The sequence below is a fragment of the Sinohyriopsis cumingii genome, chromosome 2 (genome assembly GCF_028554795.1).
Source record: "Sinohyriopsis cumingii isolate HCF-2022 chromosome 2, ASM2855479v2, whole genome shotgun sequence".
Taxonomy (NCBI): domain Eukaryota; kingdom Metazoa; phylum Mollusca; class Bivalvia; order Unionida; family Unionidae; genus Sinohyriopsis; species Sinohyriopsis cumingii.
Genome location: NC_142962.1, coordinates 15380251 through 15402332, shown reverse-complemented (window position 1 = coordinate 15402332; position 22082 = coordinate 15380251). Strand labels below are relative to the sequence as shown.

Here is a 22082-nt window from a genome sequence, read left to right as displayed (position 1 = left end):
GTGCAGTATAGAACACAAGATTTTGGTGGCAACACTGTTAAAGCAAGCAAGATTATCTCCTTTTCATAGCACTATTAGTGCATTATGTGTTATTATTCTCAATCATTTTTCTAATGGTGCATGTTCACCAGTCTCCTTCCTATAGGATCCAATATATAACACTGTACAAGATGGACTAAACTCAGCTTTCACATCATGAAATTTTAAACAGACTTGTTATAAATGACATAATGTAGGACATGGGCTAAACTCTGCTCTCACAACATATAGATTTAAACAGACTGATAATAAATGACAGAAATGTAGGAGCTGGACTAAACTTAGTTCACACACTATACAGTTGTAAGCAGACTGGTTATAAATGACAGAAATGGAGGAGCTGGACTAAACTTAGTTCACACACTATAAAGTTGTAAGCAGACTGGTTATAAATGACAGAAATGTAGGAACTGGACTAAACTCAGTTCACACACTATAAAGCTGTAAGCAGACTGGTTATAAATGACAGAAATGTAGGAGTTGGACTAAACTTAGTTCACACACTATAAAGTTGTAAGCAGACTGGTTATAAATGACAGAAATGGAGGAGCTGGACTAAACTTAGTTCACACACTATAAAGTTGTAAGCAGACTGGTTATAAATGACAGAAATGTAGGAGTTGGACTAAACTTAGTTCACACACTATAAAGTTGTAAGCAGACTGGTTATAAATGACAGAAATGGAGGAGCTGGACTAAACTTAGTTCACACACTATAAAGTTGTAAGCAGACTGGTTATAAATGACAGAAATGTAGGAGCTGGACTAAACTCAGTTCACACACTATAAAGTTGTAAGCAGACTGGTTATAAATCACAGAAATGTAGGAGCTGGACTAAACTTAGTTCACACACTATAAAGTTGTAAGCAGACTGGTTATAAATCACAGAAATGTAGGAGCTGGACTAAACTTAGTTCACACACTATAAAGTTGTAAGCAGACTGGTTATAAATCACAGAAATGTAGGAGCTGGACTAAACTCAGTTCACACACTATAAAGTTGTAAGCAGACTGGTTATAAATGACAGAAATGTAGGAGCTGGACTAAACTCAGTTCACACACTATAAAGTTGTAAGCAGACTGGTTATAAATGACAGAAATGTAGGAGTTGGACTAAACTTAGTTCACACACTATAAAGTTGTAAGCAGACTGGTTATAAATGACAGAAATGTAGGAGCTGGACTAAACTTAGTTCACACACTATAAAGTTGTAAGCAGACTGGTTATAAATGACAGAAATGTAGGAGCTGGACTAAACTCAGTTCACACACTATAAAGTTGTAAGCAGACTGGTTATAAATGACAGAAATGTAGGAGCTGGACTAAACTAAGTTCACACACTATAAAGTTGTAAGCAGACTGGTTATAAATGACAGAAATGTAGGAGCTGGACTAAACTCAGTTCACACACTATAAAGTTTTAAGCAGACTGGCTACCAATAACAGAGATGTAGATGGACTAGACTCAGTTCACAAACCATGAAGATTTAAACAGAAAAATAAATGACAGAAACAAAGAACATAGACTAAACTCAGCTCTCACACCATGAAGATTTAAACAGACTAATAATAAATGACAGTAATGTAGGAGATGGACTAAACTCCGTTCTCATACTATAAAGACAGAGTAAACTCGCTACATCTCCAGTATTTATGTGGGTGGACAAAATACTAGTTTTTATAGCTGCATAAAAACGGGTGAGGTTGACCACCTATTGTCTGCAAGAATTTTGCTCGTTTCTATTTTCTCCATAAATTTCCTCATTAGATTTAGTAAACATCTAAGACAGGTAAAGCCGAAAAGACATGTACTGGAGCTAGAATCTTCCAATTATAGAATGACACACCATACAATTTTAATCACAAAACTTCTCAAAAAAGGCGACATATATTAAGGGTAAATATATTAAAATTCAAACAATACATTGAGAAATTATTGAACTGATGACAGATTGCAAACTTACAAAGGGAAACTAGTTAGCTGAAACAACCTGGTATAAAGTAGGACTGAGTTGTAAAATCCGCATTTCTTACCTTTTCAGATTTGTCTAAAAAAATCTAATATGCCTGTAGTAATGTTTTATGGCACATCAGCACAAAAGTAGCTATGTATTGCCAACTAAAGGTTAAGCTAAAAAAATGCAAAACTGAACTGCATAAAAATTTATGAAGTTAAACCCTTCCCAAAATTTGTAAAATCAGTTCATCAAGATAAAATATAAATGTAAAGATCCTTAAATTTTGTAATAATATGCACACACACACATGCACATATAACAGAAAAAGTGAACACAAGTAAAATCCTTAAAACTGGATTAAAATCTGCTCTCTAAATCCACTTAGAAAGTCCAAGATTTTATCAGGAGGTAAATCTTATTAGAGTTTCTTCAAGCAGTTCACATCAAAATACTTCCGTTTCACCAGGTGCCCTTCTTAGGCCATGTTATATTGCAGACAAATGCATGGTACATGACAAGATAAAATGTACCCAACTTTGGTGATGTGATTAGGATGTGGTTAGGATTTTTAACGTAGCTTTAAAAAATGTTCAGTCATATCATTATGATGTCTGCAGTGTGGCAGATTTTAGTGATGTCTAGCACTGGGACTTCATGCCATAGACATATAGCATGATGCCCCACCCAGTCACATTATCCTGACACCAGGCTGACCAGTCCTAACACTAAACTCTTAATGCTGAGCACCAAGCAAGGCAGCTGTAAGTACCATTTCTGTAAGTCTTTGGTATGACTCAGCCAGGGTTCGAACCCACAACCTCCTGCTTCCAAGGATGATGCTCTAACCACTAAGCCACCAGAGCGGTACCCAACTTTGGCCATGCCATGCTGCTGACAAATGCATGGTACATGACAAGATAAAATGTGTCCACCTTTGGCCATGTTATCCTGCAGACAAATGCATGGTACATAACAAAATAAAATGTGGCCTTCTTTGGCCATGTTATGCTGCAGCCAAATGCACAGTACATGACAAGATAAAATGTGCCCAACTTTGGCCATGTTATACTGCAGCCAAATGCACAGTACATAACAACATAAAATGTGTCTTACCTTGGCCATGTTATACTGCAGCCAAATGCATAGTACATAGAAATATAAAATGTGTCTTACCTTGGCCATGTTATACTGCAGCCAAATGCATAGTACATAGCAATATAAAATGTGTCTTACATTGGCCATGTTATACTGCAGACAAATGCATGGTACAAAACAATACAAAACGCTTCATACCTTGGCCATGTTATACTGCAGCCAAATGCATAGTACATGACAATACAAAATGTGTCTTACCCTGGCCATGTTTTACTGCAGCCAAATGCATAGTACATGACAATACAAAATGTGTCTTACCTTGGTCATGTTTTACTGCAGCCAAATGCATAGTACATGACAATACAAAATGTGTCTTACCCTGGCCATGTTATACTGCAGACAAATGCATGGTACATAGCAATATAAAATGTGTCTTACCTTGGCCATGTTATACTGCAGACAAATGCATGGTACAAAATGCTTCGTACCTTGGCCATGTTATACTGCAGCCAAATGCATGGTACATGACAATACAAAACGTGTCTTACCTTGGCCATGTTATACTGCAGCCAAATGCATAGTACATGACAATACAAAACGTGTCTTACCTTGGCCAGGTTATACTGCTGCCAAATGCATGGTACATGACAATACAAAACGTGTTTTACATTGGCCATGTTATACTGCAGCCAAATGCATAGGACATGACAATACAAAATGTGTCTTACCTTGGCCATGTTTTACTGCGGCCAAATGCATAGTACATGACAATACAAAATGTGTCTTACCTTGGCCATGTTATACTGCAGACAAATGCATGGTACATAGCAATATAAAATGTGTCTTACCTTGGCCATGTTATAGTGCAGCCAAATGCATAGTACATAGCAATATAAAATGTTTCTTACCTTGGCCATGTTATACTGCAGACAAATGCATGGTACATGACAATACAAAACGCTTCATACCTTGGCCATGTTATACTGCAGCCAAATGCATGGTACATGACAATACAAAACGTGTCTTACCTTGGCCATGTTATACTGCTGCCAATGCATGGTACATGACAATATAAAATGTGTTTTACATTGGCCATGTTATACTGCAGCCAAATGCATAGTACATGACAATACAAAATGTGTCTTACCTTGGTCATGTTTTACTGCAGCCAAATGCATAGTACATGACAATACAAAATGTGTCTTACCCTGGCCATGTTATACTGCAGACAAATGCATGGTACATAGCAATATAAAATGTGTCTTACCTTGGCCATGTTATACTGCAGACAAATGCATGGTACAAAATGCTTCGTACCTTGGCCATGTTATACTGCAGCCAAATGCATGGTACATGACAATACAAAACGTGTCTTACCTTGGCCATGTTATACTGCAGCCAAATGCATAGTACATGACAATACAAAATGTGTCTTACCTTGGCGATGTTTTACTGCGGCCAAATGCATAGTACATGACAATACAAAATTTGTCTTACCTTGGCCATGTTATACTGCAGACAAATGCATGGTACATGACAACACAAAACGTGTCTTACCTTGGCCATGTTATACTGCAGACAAATGCATGTTACATGACAACACAAAATGTGTCTTACCTTGGCCATAAAGTTGAGAAGATCTAGAGCTTTCTTAAAATCATATTCTGTGGCAGACACATTCTCCTCACTGACATACAGCTATCATGTGCACAAAAAGAAAAGAAAAAAATTATCAGTGTTTACAACTCAATGAGAACAATTCAACTGTGTCATAATTCTGTGTCATAATTCTGAAGCTGATGAATATTTATTCTGAAAGATTATTAGCAACTCTTGAAAAAGGACATGTTTATCATAAATTATGTTTCTTTTTGAGTTTATTTCTTACTGCAGAATATAAATTTTGTGCAGATCTCTTAAGATGTCTGTAGTGAAAGGAGTCCACAACACTGCATGAGTCAATGCTGAACATGATATGGAGGCCCTTTAAAACAATTTACAAGAACCATGTCAGGGCAGAATCTCTCCCATTTCATGGCAAAGTTTCTGAGACTTTCAACCACCACAAAATAGGCAGCATGAATGTGAAACTGCAGCCTCCATCTGGAAAGGGATTTAAAGGATGTTTTTGCCATTGGGAGTGCTTTAGGGGTCCCTTCTATTTTTCTTATCTCTCCACTAAAATAAGGGCTAGGTTCTGGGTTGCAGGGCCTGCAAAAGCTTTGTCTATTTGGTGGCCTGCTTTTCTCAATTTGGTCATGGAAAAGAAGACTGGATAATATTGCTTGCAATCTGAGAATGGTTTTGTGATCTTTCTTGAAGTGTGTGCTGAGGGTAGGTGTTGAGCTGCTCTACTAAGCACAACATGAACCATGCAAATGACTAGCTCCTAAGCATAACTGCAAATGTGATTCTTGACGGATTGGTTTAGAGTGCTGAAAAAGTGCCAATGAAATCAAGCTGATGCGTATAATGGCTTATATCCACTGCTGTTTTATATACTTTTTTAAGTACTCAGTATTTACCAATTTCAGAGGGGCCCCGAGTGGCCGAGTGGTCTAAAGCGCTCTCCGTTACAGATCACTGCCATCTCACCTCTGTCTGCATGGGTTCAAGTCTAGGATTCGGCCAATGTGGGTACGTGAGAAAGCTTGCCAGTAGCTTCTCATGGGTCGGTGGTTCTTCTGGGGTTTTTCTGGGTTCTTCCTCCACCATTAATACTGGCCGCCATACATAGCCTATCGTGTGCTGAAAAATGGCGTTAAACCCCACAACAACAACAACCAATTTCAGTGGCAGAAAAGATTCAACAGAGTCATGTAATCTATATGAAAAAACACATTTACTGAATATTTACCAATATGTTAAGCATATAACCAGCATATATTCACATAACTGTCATATACTCATTAAAGAATAGCCTCAATATATGTTGCATCAATGATGCAGATTGAATGAAATTTAGATTACTTGGAATATGCTTTCCTGAGGTGAGAAAACTCAAAGGAATTGCTCAGCTGATGAAGAGGCACAATGTGCATTAGAATTTAGAGCATGACAAAAAAAGCATGATGAAGAGGCACAAGTGTAACTAATGACTGGTGGACTTGGCTTTATCCCTTGATAAAATGGGAGGCAACTCAAGCCTGACATCCACTCAGGAAAACAGATGACCTTTTATGCACTTTGTTGCTAGAACATGCCCAAAGTGGTGAATGTCCCTTATAACTTCAAATGTCTGAATTTGCAAACATGGCCAGTATTTCAAATATATTATGTTTGGGAAATCTATTTCATGAAGATCTGTATGACAGTTTTATTTTTGGTCAAATTTGGTTGATATCTCTGTTCATTGGCTTCTGAAAAATCACTCAAGGTTCATATGCTTTTAGTCATGTTAGGCATTTGATGGCAGATCAGCAACAATTGTGTAAAGGTCTTCATGCTGTGGTGTTCTCTTTCAAAATCTGGTTAATTCTATTGCTTTTATTAGAAGTCATTCAAGGCATTTCTACTTTTAGCAATAGCAGCAATATTTGATAATGGACTGGCCCAAGTTGCAGACTCGCATCACTTGTACAGACTTGAAAGGTCTTCATGACAAAATGCTTTCTGTCAAGTTTGGTCCGATATTGTTGAATGATTTTGTTAATGAAAGAAGTCATTTAAAGGTTTTAAGACCAGTGGCCATATCTGATATTGAATCAGGTTCATTTGTATAAACCAGAAGGACCTTCAGGTCAATATTCTTCCAGCCCAAATTTATTGAATTTAGTCCAAAATAGCTTTTGAGAAGCTGAAAATGGTTAAATATTGACAGAAGATGGCTGAAGCATGCAGGAACTAGGACCACAACATAAACTCACATGGCTTTATCATCAGATGATCTAAAATTCACTATTACTCACTCTAACCTTTTGCTATTTATTTATTCATTTACTTATCTACAACAGAAACCTTCCATTTTCCGTGCCTGTATGCTTTATACATCTTGATGATCACAATGTTCTAATTTACATTATTTTTAATCCAAAAATAATAAACAAAATTCATTAGGAAAAGAGTAATTTCTAAAACTTCAACAAATGAAAAAGTATATTTGTTACTGTTTACATCTGCACAGATTTTATGAGAAATAAAGAAAAGCAATTACTCTGACAAGTTCTGTAGGCTCCAATACTCTCATGTGCTCTGGTTCCATATTTAGACCCTGAAGAAATGAAAAATTAACAGAAATATCACAAAATTATGCACAATAATTTTCTTTGGAAAAAACGTCTAAGAGACTAACATAAGTAAATACATTGTTGGAAATAACTCTCTAATGAATTTAATTGCTTCTAAAACTAAATGTCATCAAGCTTTCTGTATCTAGTAAGACAAGTTTTAGCTAGATGTTTTATAAGAGAAATTTGACACTGGTTCCATAAATTGCAAAGAACCTAAACCAGAGGAACAAAGGCCTGACATTGCTCATCTAGCTAACATCTTCCTGAATTTGTCAAATTCTGTTGCACGATTTATAAGAAGTTATTCAAGATTTTTCCAATTTCAGTATCAGCTGCAATAATTTAAAGTGGAAAGGCTGGTTATATATATTCAGCTCTCACTTTAACTAGTCTACGTGTGTAACTTTTGTTGAATGATTGTTACCTGGCATTCTTACATGAGTATGCTCATGTGCTCTGAGTGCTGTATTATGGTACTCTGATATTCTTATTTTAAAGTCTGTGAAGTGGTGTTGATCTGTCCTTTTTTCCGATCTTACATGTTTTGAAGTTTGAAAAGATCTATTTGCGCTAACATTTTCCATCATACAACATCCACAACCATAAAGCATTTAGCTTAACATCTGGTGCCATTTTCTTTGAAAGTAAGACTGGTCTGCTAACTATATAGCTTATCAATATAATAAAATCTGTGAGACAATGTTCATATTTAAAGAAACCCATGTTTTCTTGGAAACGGGTCATATACAGCTGCCATAAATAGCAAATATGGAAAGTACTCTTTTTATTGCTTTATTTCTGTATGTACCAAAAAAGTGCAATCCTTATACAGGCCAGCGTAAAATGTAATTTGCTGGTAAAAAGTGTAATGATTACAACCAAAGCATAATGGATGGCATGCATGTTTTTAACTGTTTAACTGGCTGAGATTGAAAACTCAATCTCAAAGTCTAACTCAGTTTTATAATCTCCACAACAGGTAAGTAATATTTATCTGTGAAAGAAATAATTAGCTAGGAATTCATAATATAACTTGGGATATTGTGATAAAAAAAACAACACAAACGCCGAAAATTCTGTGCAACTAGTTTCACATTTAATGTATGCTTTTTCAGGCATGAAATGTTTTGAAAGTAAAGGATGACGTCTTTTTTATAACAATATAATTATATGTATGACTGTTTGTCTCTAGTTTATTTTAATAATATAACTTGGAAAATTTACACAGATTGCCCCTGGTGGGCATTTACTAGTTGAAATTTTAAAAATTATAGCGCGTTGTTTCAGCAAGTGCATTTAACCACAAAATAAAACTATACTGATTAAATAAAAATGTTTCAAATTCTTTTTACCGTTCAATTATGAAACAGTTTAATTAAAAGATCTGAAAACAAGTTCAATCTGCAAAAATAAAATCAATGGTACAGATCAATCCACCAAAATAATAATATTAAAAATGTCTGATACTTTCTTAAAATGCAAATCTGCAAAACTGCATGGTCACTATGGGGTATCTGTAAAAAAAAACAAACAAACTGTTTTACATTAATTAAATCTTTCTCAATCACCACACTCCTGAGAACCCCTGTGATTTTCATGATCTCACTTAATAATGAGATGAAACAGTGTAAAACTCAGCTGTACAGGTTCTGCTAGACAGATAAGAGAATCAGTATAAGACTGACCTAAATGAGATTTGCTGGAGTTAGAGATAAAACAGTTCAAAACTCACCTGAACAAGATCTGCTGGCAGCAATTCCTGGTGAAGGATCAACTCATGTTCCTCATCTATATCTGAATAAACAAATTCCAAATTTCAGCAGCATTATTATGTGGCAAAATAAACAAAATAGGTATTATGATGCTAACCTCTATATTCAACACATCTGATTCCAATTATGATAGAAGACTACTCAAACTTTTCACATCCAGAATTTCTTCACATTGATAAAAAGCTGATGACTGGTCCATTGTAATTAAGTCAAAGTAAGTGTGTGTGTGTGTGTGTGTGTGTGATGTAATTAGGTTTGTTATTATGTGTCACTGTAACATGGCACTCTCAATCAGACTACACATATGATTCAATGAAGCTCTGCCCTGGAAGAGAAGTTTACAATACTTCATACATTTCTTGCAGATTTTTTAAACACTTTGCATTTAAAATTCATCAGCTTTTGAAAAATAAAAAGAAAATTCATAAGCTGCCATGTCTGAAATAAATCATCAATCTCGCAAAGGAGCTGAAACTCGGCTCGCTCTGCAATGAACAAGGGTCCCACACAGGGTCTGACACTCTACTGGCTGAAAGAATTTTGTAGGAATCCACATTAAGTCCATCTCCCCATTCTATTATTATATTTAACTGCTGTCTCAAATAGTCTTAAGAAATATAGGTTGGTGTTACACTGCACATCAACACCTTGAAGGTTATCTCACATCAAGGCAAGCAAAGCAAATTGCCTCACCCAAAGACACATCATGCAAAACCAATCTGGGAATCAAACATATCTTTCAGGTCATAATTCCAACACTTCAACTACTGAGCCTCCAATGCACAATTAAAAACTACAACATCTGAGTTGATATGCTCACAAGTTCAGTACAAATTTTTGGTGGTCCAGTGGTTAGAGCATCCACTATGGATGTTGGAGGTCATGGGTTTGACCCCCGTCAAGTCATACCAGACTTACAAAAATGGTACTAACAGCTGCCTCGCTAGCAGCTCAGCATTAAGAGGTTAGTGTGAGTAAAAGAGTGAGTGATTTGGATTTTTAATGTAGCTTTAACAATTTTTTCAGTCATATCGCTACAATGTCTGCAGTGTGACAGTTTATAGTGATGCCTAGCACTGGGGCATCATGTTGCAGACATGTAGGATGATGTCCCACCCAGTCACATTATCCTGACACCAGGCCGACTAGTCCTAACACTAACCTTTTAATGCTGAGCACCAAGCGAGGCAGCTGTTAGTACCATTATTGTTTAAGTCTTTGGTATGACTCAGCCGGGGATCAAACCCACGACCTCCTGCATCCAAGGTGGATGCTCTAACCACTAGGCCACATGAGCAGTCAAGAGGTTAGTAAGGACTGGTCAGCCTGGTGTCAGGATAATGTGACTGGGTGGGACATCATGCTACATGTCTGTGGCATGATGCCCCAGTGCTAGTCATCACTATAAACTGCTACACTGCAGACATCATAGCGATACTACTGAATTTTTTTAAAGCTGCATTAAAAATACAAATCACACAAACACACACAAATTTCTTTTAATGACTTTTAACCCTGCTATTATGGAGAGAAGATCACTGAACAGGCCTCAAATGCTGTCAAGATATATACCCACATCTGCTCAGCTGGAACAAAAACAGTAAATGAACTGTTATCATTCAAAGTATTCTTCAGTTCTATCCACAAATTGGGTTTTATAAATATCCATTTTGTTTTTGGGGCCCCTGGGTGTCACAAGTGGTGCAAGACACTCGTCTTTACAGCTCACGGATATTTCAACTCTGTTCATGTGGGTTTCAGTCTCTGCTTGGCCAATGTAAGCATGTGATAAAGCTTGCCAGTAGCTTTTTCAGTGTTTCTTCATGGAGTTTTCTTGGGTTCATCCTCCTCCACCGAATATATTGGTCGCCATGTGTAGCCATTTCTGTATAGCTATATTAGGTGCTTAACTTTAGTCAATGATTGTAGATTGTACTTTAATATAATGGTCATTTGTAAACAGGATGTTTACATGATTAACATTTGTCCATGAACGTACGCTGTAAATAAGCTGTTGATATAACTTTTTAGTTCAGAACATTCTAGAAACAGATTTGTATAGCTAGAGTTCAAGGTCAGTCTTATTTTACAGTTAGACTAGGTTCTTCCATCAGAAATCTATCACATTATAGGTCAAGTGAAATGAAGGAGAAAAAGGGACTTAGTAAACAAATAATTCATTCCTGTTTTATATCAGTCTGCAGGAATACATGATCAGAGTTTTCATCTGTGTTAAGATATAATTGAGAGGAATTATTTATTTAAATTATTCATTGGAATTACTATGGGCTTGCAGACTTTGGATTAACACATTATTTTGGAATTACTGAGATCTCATTTAAAGACATTCTGGATTGCATCATTGTGGTACACCAGAATATTCAAGACAATTGAAATTCAATCAGAACATTCTACTCTTTTAGACATGTGATAATTTAGGATTATTTGGGATTTAATTCAAAATACTGTCTCTTAAATTTTCACATTGTAATTAAGAGAAAATAAATAATTTGTTGATTTTACTAAACTTGTTGGTTTAGCTTCTTTTTGTTGCATAGTTTAAGACCTAGAGTCCTAAAAAGCCTATCATGTGCTGAAAAATGGCATTAAATACAAACCTCTAACCTGATTTTCTTATTATGCTCAGAAGCCATTAAGACAAAGACACGAGCCAAGACCCCAGACCTTGATATCAATAAAAGAGCACTGACTATCAACATGTTTACTGCTCAAAATTTATTTGTATAGGTTCAAGTCTCTGTTTTCATAAGCTCAATCAAGTTGTTGTTGTAGTTGTTGTAGGCTATACATGGCGGCCAGTATTAATGGTGGAGGAAGAACCCAGGAAAACCCCAGAAAAAAACACCGACCCATGAGAAGCTACTGGCAAGGTTTCTCACATACCCACATTGGCAGAATCCGAGACTCGAACCCATGCAGACAGAGGTGAGATGGCAGTGATTCGTAATGGAGATCACTTTAGACCACTTGGCCACTCAGGGCCCCCTCAATCAAGTACAAATACTTGATCCAAAAGTCAAGTTGGTCTGGTTTTAAGACCTGTTCCCAACAGCAAGGACAAGTACATTTTCATGAAGACCAATTACACATTGCAAAAGGTGTTTTAGTGAAATCCCATGTCGATGCCATCAAATATTCAAAAGGTGTTTTAGTGAAATCCCATGTCAATGCCATCAAATATTCAAGAGGTGTTTTAGTGAAATCCCATGTCAATGCCATCAAACATTCAAGAGGTGTTTTAGTGAAATTCCATGTCAATGCCATCAAACATTCAAGAGGTGTTTTAGTGAAATCCAATATGAAAACACCATCATTCATTTAAGTGGTGTTTTAGTGAAATCCCATTTTAATGTCATTTTTCAGTCAAGAGGTGTTTTAGTGAAATCCCATGTCAATGCCTTCAATCATTCAAGAGGTGTTTCATTGTAAAAACACATGGGTCATGTAGGCATTCAACGCAGATTTTTATTTCAGTAATGGGTGTCATACTTTTAGAATTTGATTCTACATACCTTTAAGTTTCAAGTATTCACTTTATTTAGATTTTATATACATCCATTTTCCTTTGGAAGGTCATTATTTAGAAGCCCAGATAGGTGCATATGGCAAAATCAATGTTAAAGTACATAGACATTTCTGGATGAAATGAACCTAAAGGTGTGATCCAGTACAATCCAGATTGAATATCGCGCTATGATGTCACAATAAAAGTTATGCATATTGATAAACAAATTTGTACTATCCTCGACTGTGATGATTTCACTCACTGCACTCTTAATTGGACCCAAGTTTAGTACATGGCCTCCACTGTGTGTGTGTGTGTGTGCATGTGTGTGATTTGGATTTTTAATGTAGCTTTAACATTTTTTCAGTCATATCGCTATGTAGTCTGCAGTGTGGCAGTTTATAGTGATGTCTAGCACTGGGGCATTATGCTGCAGACATGTAGCATGATGTTCCACAAAGTAACATTATCCTGACACCAGTCCTAACACTAACCTTTCATGCTGAGTGCCAAGCGAGGCAGCTGTAAGTACCATTTTTGCAAGTCTTTGGTATGACTCGGCTGGGGACGACCATTGTAAAAGTCCATAGCGATAAATTTTCATCTGGAAGTTTCTTGGTGATAGTTAAGATGCAGAGGATTCAATAATCAGGACTGAATAGACTTTGGCTAATGAAAATTTGTTTTAAATTTTAAAAGAACAATTTATATTTAATTTAAAATGAGTAAATGTGCATATATGACCCATGTGACATTTACTATAGTAAAATCCCATGTCAATGCCATCACTCATACAAGATGTGTCTTAGTGAAATCCCATGTCAATGTCATCACTCATACAAGATGTGTTTTAGTGAAATCCCATGCCAATGTCATCACTCATACAAGATGTGTCTTAGTAAAATCCCATGCCAATGTCATCACTCATACAAGATGTGTTTTAGTGAAATCCCATGTCAATGTCATCACTCATACAAGATGTATCTTAGTGAAATCCCATGCCAATGTCATCACTCATACAAGATGTGTTTTAGTGAAATCCCATGTCAATGCCATCACTCATACAAGATGTAACTTAGTGAAATCCCATGCCAATGTCATCACTCATACAAGATGTGTTTTAGTGAAATCCCATGTCAATGCCATCACTCATACAAGATGTGTTTTAGTGAAATCCCATGTCAATGCCATCATTCATTTAATAGGTGTTTTAGTGAAATCCCATGAAAATGTCATCACTCATACAAGATGTATCTTAGTGAAATCCCATGCCAATGTCATCACTCATACATGATGTGTTTTAGTGAAATCCCATGTCAATGCCATCACTCATACAAGATGTGTTTTAGTGAAATCCCATGCCAATGTCATCACTCATACAAGATGTGTCTTAGTGAAATCCCATGTCAATGTCATCACTCATACAAGATGTGTTTTAGTGAAAGCCAATGTAAATGCCATCATTCTTACAAGATGTGTCTTAGTAAAATCCCATGTCAATGTCATCACTCATACAAGATGTATCTTAGTGAAATCCCATGTCAATGTCATCACTCATACAAGATGTGTTTTAGTGAAATCCCATGTCAATGCCATCACTCATACAAGATGTGTTTTAGTGAAATCCCCTGTCAATGTCATCACTCATACAAGATGTGTTTTAGTGAAATCCCATGTCAATGTCATCACTCATACAAGATGTGTTTTAGTGAAATCCCATGTCAATGTCATCACTCATACAAGATGTGTTTTAGTGAAATCCCATGTAAATGCCATCATTCATTTAATAGGTGTTTTAGTGAAATCCCATGAAAATGTCATCACTCGTACAAGATGTGTTTCAGTGAAATCCCATGAAAATGTCATCACTCATACAAGATGTGTTTTAGTGAAATCCCATGCCAATGTCATCACTCATTTAATAGGTGTTTTAGTGAAATCCCATGAAAATGTCATCACTCATACAAGATGTGTTTTAGTGAAATCCCATGCCAATGTCATCACTCATACAAGATGTGTTTTAGTGAAATCCAATGTAAATGTCATCAATTATTTAATAGGTGTTTTAGTGAAATCCCATGAAAATGTCATCACTCATACAAGATGTGTTTTAGTGAAATCCAATGTAAATGCCATTGTTGTTGTTGTTGTTGTTGGGTTTAATGCCATATTTCAGCACACGATAGGCTATGCATGGTGGCCAGTATTAATGAAGGAGGAAGAACCCGGGAAGAACCACCGACCCACAAGAAGCTACTGGCATGTAAATGCCATCATTCATTTAATAGGTGTTTTAGTGAAATCCAATGTAAATGCCATCATTCATTCAAGAGGTGTTTTAGTGAAATCCCATGCCAATTCCATGAGGTGTTTTAGTGAAATCCCTAGTCATCGTCATCAATCAATCAAGAGGTGTATTAGTGAAATCCCCCTGTCAATGCCTTGAGGTGTTTTAGTGAAATCCCATGTCAATGTCATTATTGAAGAGGTGTTTTAGTGAAATCCCATGTTAATGCCATGAGGTGTTTTAGTGAAATTCCATGTCAATGCCATCATTTATTCATGGAGTTTCAGTGAAATTCCATGTTAATGTCATCATTCATTCAAGATGTTTCAGTGTAATTCCACGTCAGTCATCATTCATTCAAGGTATTTCAGTGATATTCCATGTCAATGTCATCATTCATTCAAGGTATTTCAGTGATATTCCATGTAAATGTCATCATTCATTCAAGGTGTTTCAGTGTAATTCCATGTCAGTCATCATTCATTCAAGGTGTTTCAGTGATATTCCATGCCAATATCATCATTCAAGGTGTTTCAGTAATATTCCATGCCATCATTCATTTAAGGTGTTTCAGTGATATTCCATGCCAATATCATCATTCATTCAAGGTGTTTCAATGATATTCCATGCCAATGTCATCATTCATTTAAGGTGTTTCGGTGATATTCCATGTCAATGTCATCATTCATTCAAGGTATTTCAGTGATATTCCATGCCATCATTTATTCAAGGTGTTTCAATGATATTCCATGCCAATGTCATCGTTCATTTAAGGTGTTTCAGTGATATTCCATGTCAATGTCATCATTCATTCAAGGTGTTTCAGTGATATTCCATGCCATCATTCATTCAAGGTGTTTCAATGAAATTCCATGCCAATGTCATCATTCATTTAAGGTGTTTCAGTGATATTCCATGCCAATGTCATCATTCATTTAAGGTGTTTCAGTGATATTCCATGTCAATGTCATCATTCATTCAAGGTGTTTCAGTGATATTCCATGCCATCATTCATTCAAGGTGTTTCAATGAAATTCCATGCCAATGTCATCATTCATTCAAGGTGTTTCAATGATATTCCATGCCAATGTCATCATTCATTCAAGGTGTTTCAGTGATATTCCATGCCATCATTCATTTAAGGTGTTTCAGTGATATTCCATGCCAATATCATCATTCATACAAGGTGTTTCAGTGATATTCCATGCCAATGTCATCATTCATTTAAGGTGTTTCAGTGATATTCCATGTCAATGTCATCATTCATTCAAGGTGTTTCAGTGATATTCCATGCCATCATTCATTCAAGGTGTTTCAATGAAATTCCATGCCAATGTCATCATTCATTTAAGGTGTTTCAGTGATATTCCATGCCAATGTCATCATTCATTCAAGGTGTTTCAGTGATATTCCATGTCAATGTCATCATTCATTCAAGAGCATCAGTGGTAACAAGAGCCAATTTCTTGGATATGGTCTCTGTGGTTGCGATCAGATTTTCATCCAGTACCAGTTACATATTCTGATATTATTTTAATAACAAAAATCAAGTCAATAAAACCAACTGTTCTGGAGCAGTTGCAAGTAGCAAAAGGATTTTCATGATACTACTAAGACAGCCATTGTAGTGGTCAAACTGGAATCATTTTAATACATTACAACTCATTAAAAAAAAAAAAGATATCAGTACTGCCATCACAACATAATAAGATTTTCAAAATTGTCACCACAGTCACTATATTGACACCATTTTCATACTTCAACCAGCTGAACAAATTTTTTTTATAAATAAAAGTGTAATGAACATAGAGGGGACGCATGTGGCATTTCAGAATATTTTTCTTATTTTGCTAAGATGTGTGTATAACAAGTCATTTCATTATTTTGCTAAGATGTGTGTATGGCAAGTCATTTCATTATTTTGCTAAGATGTGTGTATGACAAGTCATTTCATTATTTTGCTAAGATGTGTGTATGACAAGTCATTTCATTTTGAAACCAATTAAATATCTAGCAAACAAATTTACAAACTGCCTTTGCATATACATGGGTATTATATCTTAAGGTAGGGTCTGTTTTTGTCTCATTGTTATGTATGTGTGAAAGAATTTGTCCACATTAGATAGATATGGGTCAAAATACATATCCCACCATATGGTCATGGAAGTCTGCTGATTTCTATGCAATTCTAATTTTGGGGTGAAAAGTTTTATTTGAGTTTGAAAAACATTTTCACACTGATAAAGCAATTCCTTGTGAACTTAGAGATGAATAATAGGCCTGATGCACTGTACTGCATGCTACAGGGGGTGATTAGCAGGACTAAACCAAACAGGTCCACTGTACTGCGTGCTATAGGGTGATTAGTATGACTAAACCAAAAGGGTCCACTGTACTGCATGCTACAGGGTGATTAGTATGACTAAACCAAAATAGTCCACTGTACTGCATGCTACAGGGTGATTAGTATGACTAAACCAAAAGGGTCCACTGTACTGCATGCTACAGGGTGATTAGTATGACTAAACCAAAAGGGTCCACTGTACTGCATGCTATAGGGTGATCAGTATGACTAAACCAAAAGGGTCCACTGTACTGCATGCTACAGGGGGTGATTAGTATGACTAAACCAAAAGGGTCCACTGTACTGCATGCTATGGGGTGATCAGTATGACTAAACCAAAAGGGTCCACTGTACTGCATGCTACAGGGTGATTAGTGTGACTAAACCAAAGGGTCCAGTTTGAATCCTATCATTCAAACAGTCGAGTCAGTTACCATTGTCTGTCCTTGAGAAAGGAACTTACTCCAACTGCCTTTGCATTAAATAACCCACTGGCATTGCTCTTCGATAAAACATCAAACCAAAAAAACCAATTACAAAGCAGCATCTATTGGAAACAAAACTCTACATGACTCCTTTTAATGATTTAAAACATTTCCAAAAATATTTTATCTTTTTTTGAAGGTTGTACCTTTCCAATATCAAACCTTTGTTTCTACTTTGGAAAATAAACAAGTATATGCATTTTGTGAGTGATAATAAATCACACACTCAGGATCAGAATATATGGGAAGTAACTCAAGAGTAATTTCCTTTCATCCTATGAAATCTGGACACTTTGAGGGGGGCTTCTCATCTCACATTTAATCCACAAAATTGATTCTATTACTTTGCAATCAAGTAGTATTTGACATTACTTTGTAATAAGTCCAAAAAATCCCATCATAATACCTTGGATGCTGTTCTCCATCTCCTCATCTATGTCTTCTGAAGCCAGGGCTGCCAGCTTGCTAAGGCTCAAGAGGGTCTATAAAAAATATTACTAAAATTCCATTTCACTACAGTGAAAGTAAATCTTATAAAATCTCTAGGAGAATACTCACTCACCAAATCACATTAAGCTATGTTACCTCTTGAATCCAGCCCACACAGACATTCTACATACCATTTAAAGGGAAGTAACTCTCATCAATTTCTTTCTCTTCCCACAATTTAGGTCAATACCTATACTTCTTTTACCAGTTAAGCTAAGAAATATGTCGATGAAGATGTTCTCATTTGCATGGAAGTATGGGAGGGCTTTATAGTTATGTGATCTAGTAAGAATTCTCGAAAAACATAACTTTTTAAAACCTTTACTTTTTCCATATTATACATTCATTGATCATATTACTGCTAGAAGAATGTGTAATAGGAGGAAATGCATGAGAATCCAACCTCTACTAGGTGTACCCTTCAAGACAAATATGGCCTAAAACCTAATATGTAGGATAAACTACTTGCCTAACAGGAAGACAGCATCACCAATGGTTAAATGACATCCATTATCCTGGTAAGGATTATGTTTTCTTCATGAGAAACATCCTGGAGAATCCAGCAAAAGCTATAAACTGAAACCCATGACAAGGTAGAGTTATATTTAATTTGGCCTGGTGGACATCTTCACCTAGCAAGTGGACCCACCAGATTCAATTAGAAAAGTCAAGAAGGTTGACTGAATATGCCAGACAAAGGTTTCAGAAATGTCCTGGATAAAAATATTGTTTGTAAGTGTGAGGCTCACAGAGATCACTCAAAACCTAAGGACTGGGAAATTCATGATGTGTATCTAGTCTTGTGAGACTTCAACGTGTGCCAAATGTATCACCCACTAAAGGCAAGATGTCAGGGAATAAAGGGTTTCAATAATGCGTCCAGGCCTTAACCAGAATAGAGTGGTTTTGTTAGGCAACACAACAGTTCTTTGTCCACTGTAAATACTGTACAGAGCACTGACTGGGTACCGCATCAATGTCTCTACCAATGTTTTGAATGCAAAACTGCAAACAAATGAGTAGGTACTGAGTGCTTGCTGATCAGAAATGATTACTGATTATGAAGCCTGGTTGAATTCTTAGGACCACCCAACCATCCACTCTGAACTGGAGATAGTATTGGCTCACTGAGAGAACATGTAAGTCACTAACCCAGTATGCTAAAGCTTGGGCTATAAAAAGCCTGTTTTGTAAGATAATAGCTTCAGCAACGCTTTGGTCAGAACTCCAACATGTCTAGGTTGAGCCATGTCAGAACGCATGAAAGGTTCCACTTTGTGAACAGGGTGAGTCACTGGGGCTGATTCAGGTCAAAATCTGTAAGCAAGACCCGTATTTCCTCTATCATGAATGTGTCAGAGATGATAGAGTGGTAGCCCCTAATTATAACAGGTGCTGTTTCTCCTTGATGAACCAGAGAAAAATGTAAGTGAGAGATTCAGATCTGGAAGGGGATGATATTGTTGCCCCTGAACCAATCAAGACTGTTAATTTGTGATTAATGTTCTAGGCATCTGTTCAAGACTGACAACGTGTTAAATAATATGTATCAAGTTCAAAGTATTTATAATGTACTTTATGTATTTTGGATCCTTAAATACAAACATATCATTGATTATGGCATTCAGTCTGCACACTCTGTATTTATAGAGCAGTATATGTTTTTATGTAGCTTTAATTACATACACATTCTGTACGAACACATTCAGTTAACACTTTAGGAGAAATATGTTAAGAAAGCAAGTGATATATTTTGTCCACTAGTGAAAAAGAAAACTGAATCAACTTACTTTCTTCCTTGCAAGGATCTCTGTTTCATGTCGTCCCAGATGCATTAATGTAAGGTGAGCCTGAAACACAAGTCTGAACATTTCTGCATACATGTTTGGCTATGTGAGGAAAAGCTAAAGATTCTTCTAAATCTCATGTTTACACAGAACTTAAAATGGGTAATTTTACAGAGTGAAAGTAGAATGCAAATAAAATGCATAATGAATGTAGCTGAAAAAAATGTAGACTGAGCACAATAAAAATGAAGAAAGCATTTTTAAGTGGACAGTACAAATACAAAATGCTAAATGATGAATGATAAAAAAAACAATGAAAAGTTAGCATATTTCATGAATGAATAAAAAATATTGATTTATTTTCAAGCTGTCATAAGCCTTTTAACATTATAATCCATACTGACAGAATAGTTTTCACTCCAGTGAGCTGTGAAATTGTTCCTGTTGAGGACAATTTAAACATCAACCACTAATGATGTGATATCACTGCCAGCTGAATCTGTACATTCTTTACTTGAAAGAAAGTAAAAAAATATGGTGACAAATGTAATCTACATTTATATCTGTACACTTACTGCAGTTGCAGTTAAATTTCACATTATCAAAAATTTAATACTGTCATTTCCATTTAAAAGAATTTGCTACTGTATTCAAGCATGCTAGTAAATGGACAAAATAAGAAAGCTACAGTTCTCTCCCTTGACAACTCTTGAAAACAGAAAACTTGACCTTGGTAAATGCATTTCCATTTTGTTCCAAATGATCAGAAATAAAGGAAGCAATGGATGAAATTATAATTAAAAACTCTGAAGGCATTTCATAGACCAAAATGGACAAGAGTACGTTGATTAGCACAGTATACGCCAACCACAAAATAACCCTTAACTTTGATTTTTCAATAGAAACCACTTTTTTCTTTGTCAGTGACCTTGACCTTTGACATGCAAGCACTAAATTGATCTGCTTTCTTACCCCACATTTAACTTAGATGTATAAAGCTTGAGTTTTAATATGGAGATAATTTTTCATAGTGATATTGATCTCTGACTTTTTTTTACCCCAAAATCAATAGGGACCTTCCTTAAACCATGTGCAATCTATCCAAAAAGATTTATAAAATGGTGGAGAACTCAAGTTTCTGTGTGGAAACAACTGTTCTTCTTTCAGCCAGTGACAATGACCTTCGATCCAAAATCGATAAGGTTATTCCTTACTTCAAGTGCAAGCCAGCCACAAAGTTTGGAAACCTCTGATGTTGCAGAATTTTAGTTATTGTGCAGAGGCCATTTTTTCTTTCTTTCTTTCACTGACCATGACCATTTGACATTGAAATCAACAGGGTTCTTCCTTACATATTTACATATGAAATTGGCAATGTATTGGTTTTAAAGTGAAGAAAGCTAGAATTGATAGCCATGAGAATTTACCTCCTTGAATTTATTGGAATTGATGTCATGAAGCCATTTTAGGTAGTGTAGATCATCAGCCTGAAGAAAGCGGGTCAAGTCTTGCTCCTTACTGGTTGGCTGAGACAACATTTTACCTCTCTTCCCTGTATGCAAGATAAACCTTGAATTTTTCTAAGAAATTTGAACAGGGGATAATTAAAGGAATCAATGAACAGATGCCTATGCATATCATGTAGTGAAAAATACTAGTTTTTTGAATAGTTTAATAGTTTATTGAAAAATATTTTTATTTAAAGACTAATATATGAAAAACGAGCATATATTTTACTTTAGGAAAACAACTTACAGATATGTCTTTCTAATTTGGAGTATTAACAATAGCATGATTTTCAAGATGGCTGCCATGGTGGCCATATTGGATATCAGATTGCACTATATCTATTAGAACCAACTAAACATCGTAACAAGTGAAAATACAATATCAAAGAACTGAAATCTAGAGAGATAGTCATACCAAGATTTTCAAGATAGCCATTGTGTGGCTATACAGTACGATCAGCGCCACTTTTATCTATGGCCAACTAGACATCATAATAAGTCTTTTATTGAAAGCCCAATATTGATATGGTGATTCATTCAGAATACTGATAAGATTTTCA

General features: G+C 35.9%; 1 protein-coding gene across 1 annotated transcript in view; it reads right to left on the bottom strand.

The window, feature by feature from the left end:
- The window catches only part of LOC149804374 (nuclear pore complex protein Nup133-like), a 128712-nt gene that overhangs the window by 22166 nt on the left and 84464 nt on the right, over window positions 1-22082 (bottom strand). Inside the window, exons 26-31 of the mRNA XM_089939524.1 lie at window positions 21442-21566; window positions 20018-20077; window positions 18145-18220; window positions 9057-9118; window positions 7249-7305; window positions 4713-4793 (exon numbers count right to left, since the gene is read on the bottom strand). Coding sequence (XP_089795650.1) covers window positions 4713-4793; window positions 7249-7305; window positions 9057-9118; window positions 18145-18220; window positions 20018-20077; window positions 21442-21566 — 461 coding nt within the window. The remainder of the gene's footprint in view (window positions 1-4712; window positions 4794-7248; window positions 7306-9056; window positions 9119-18144; window positions 18221-20017; window positions 20078-21441; window positions 21567-22082) is intronic.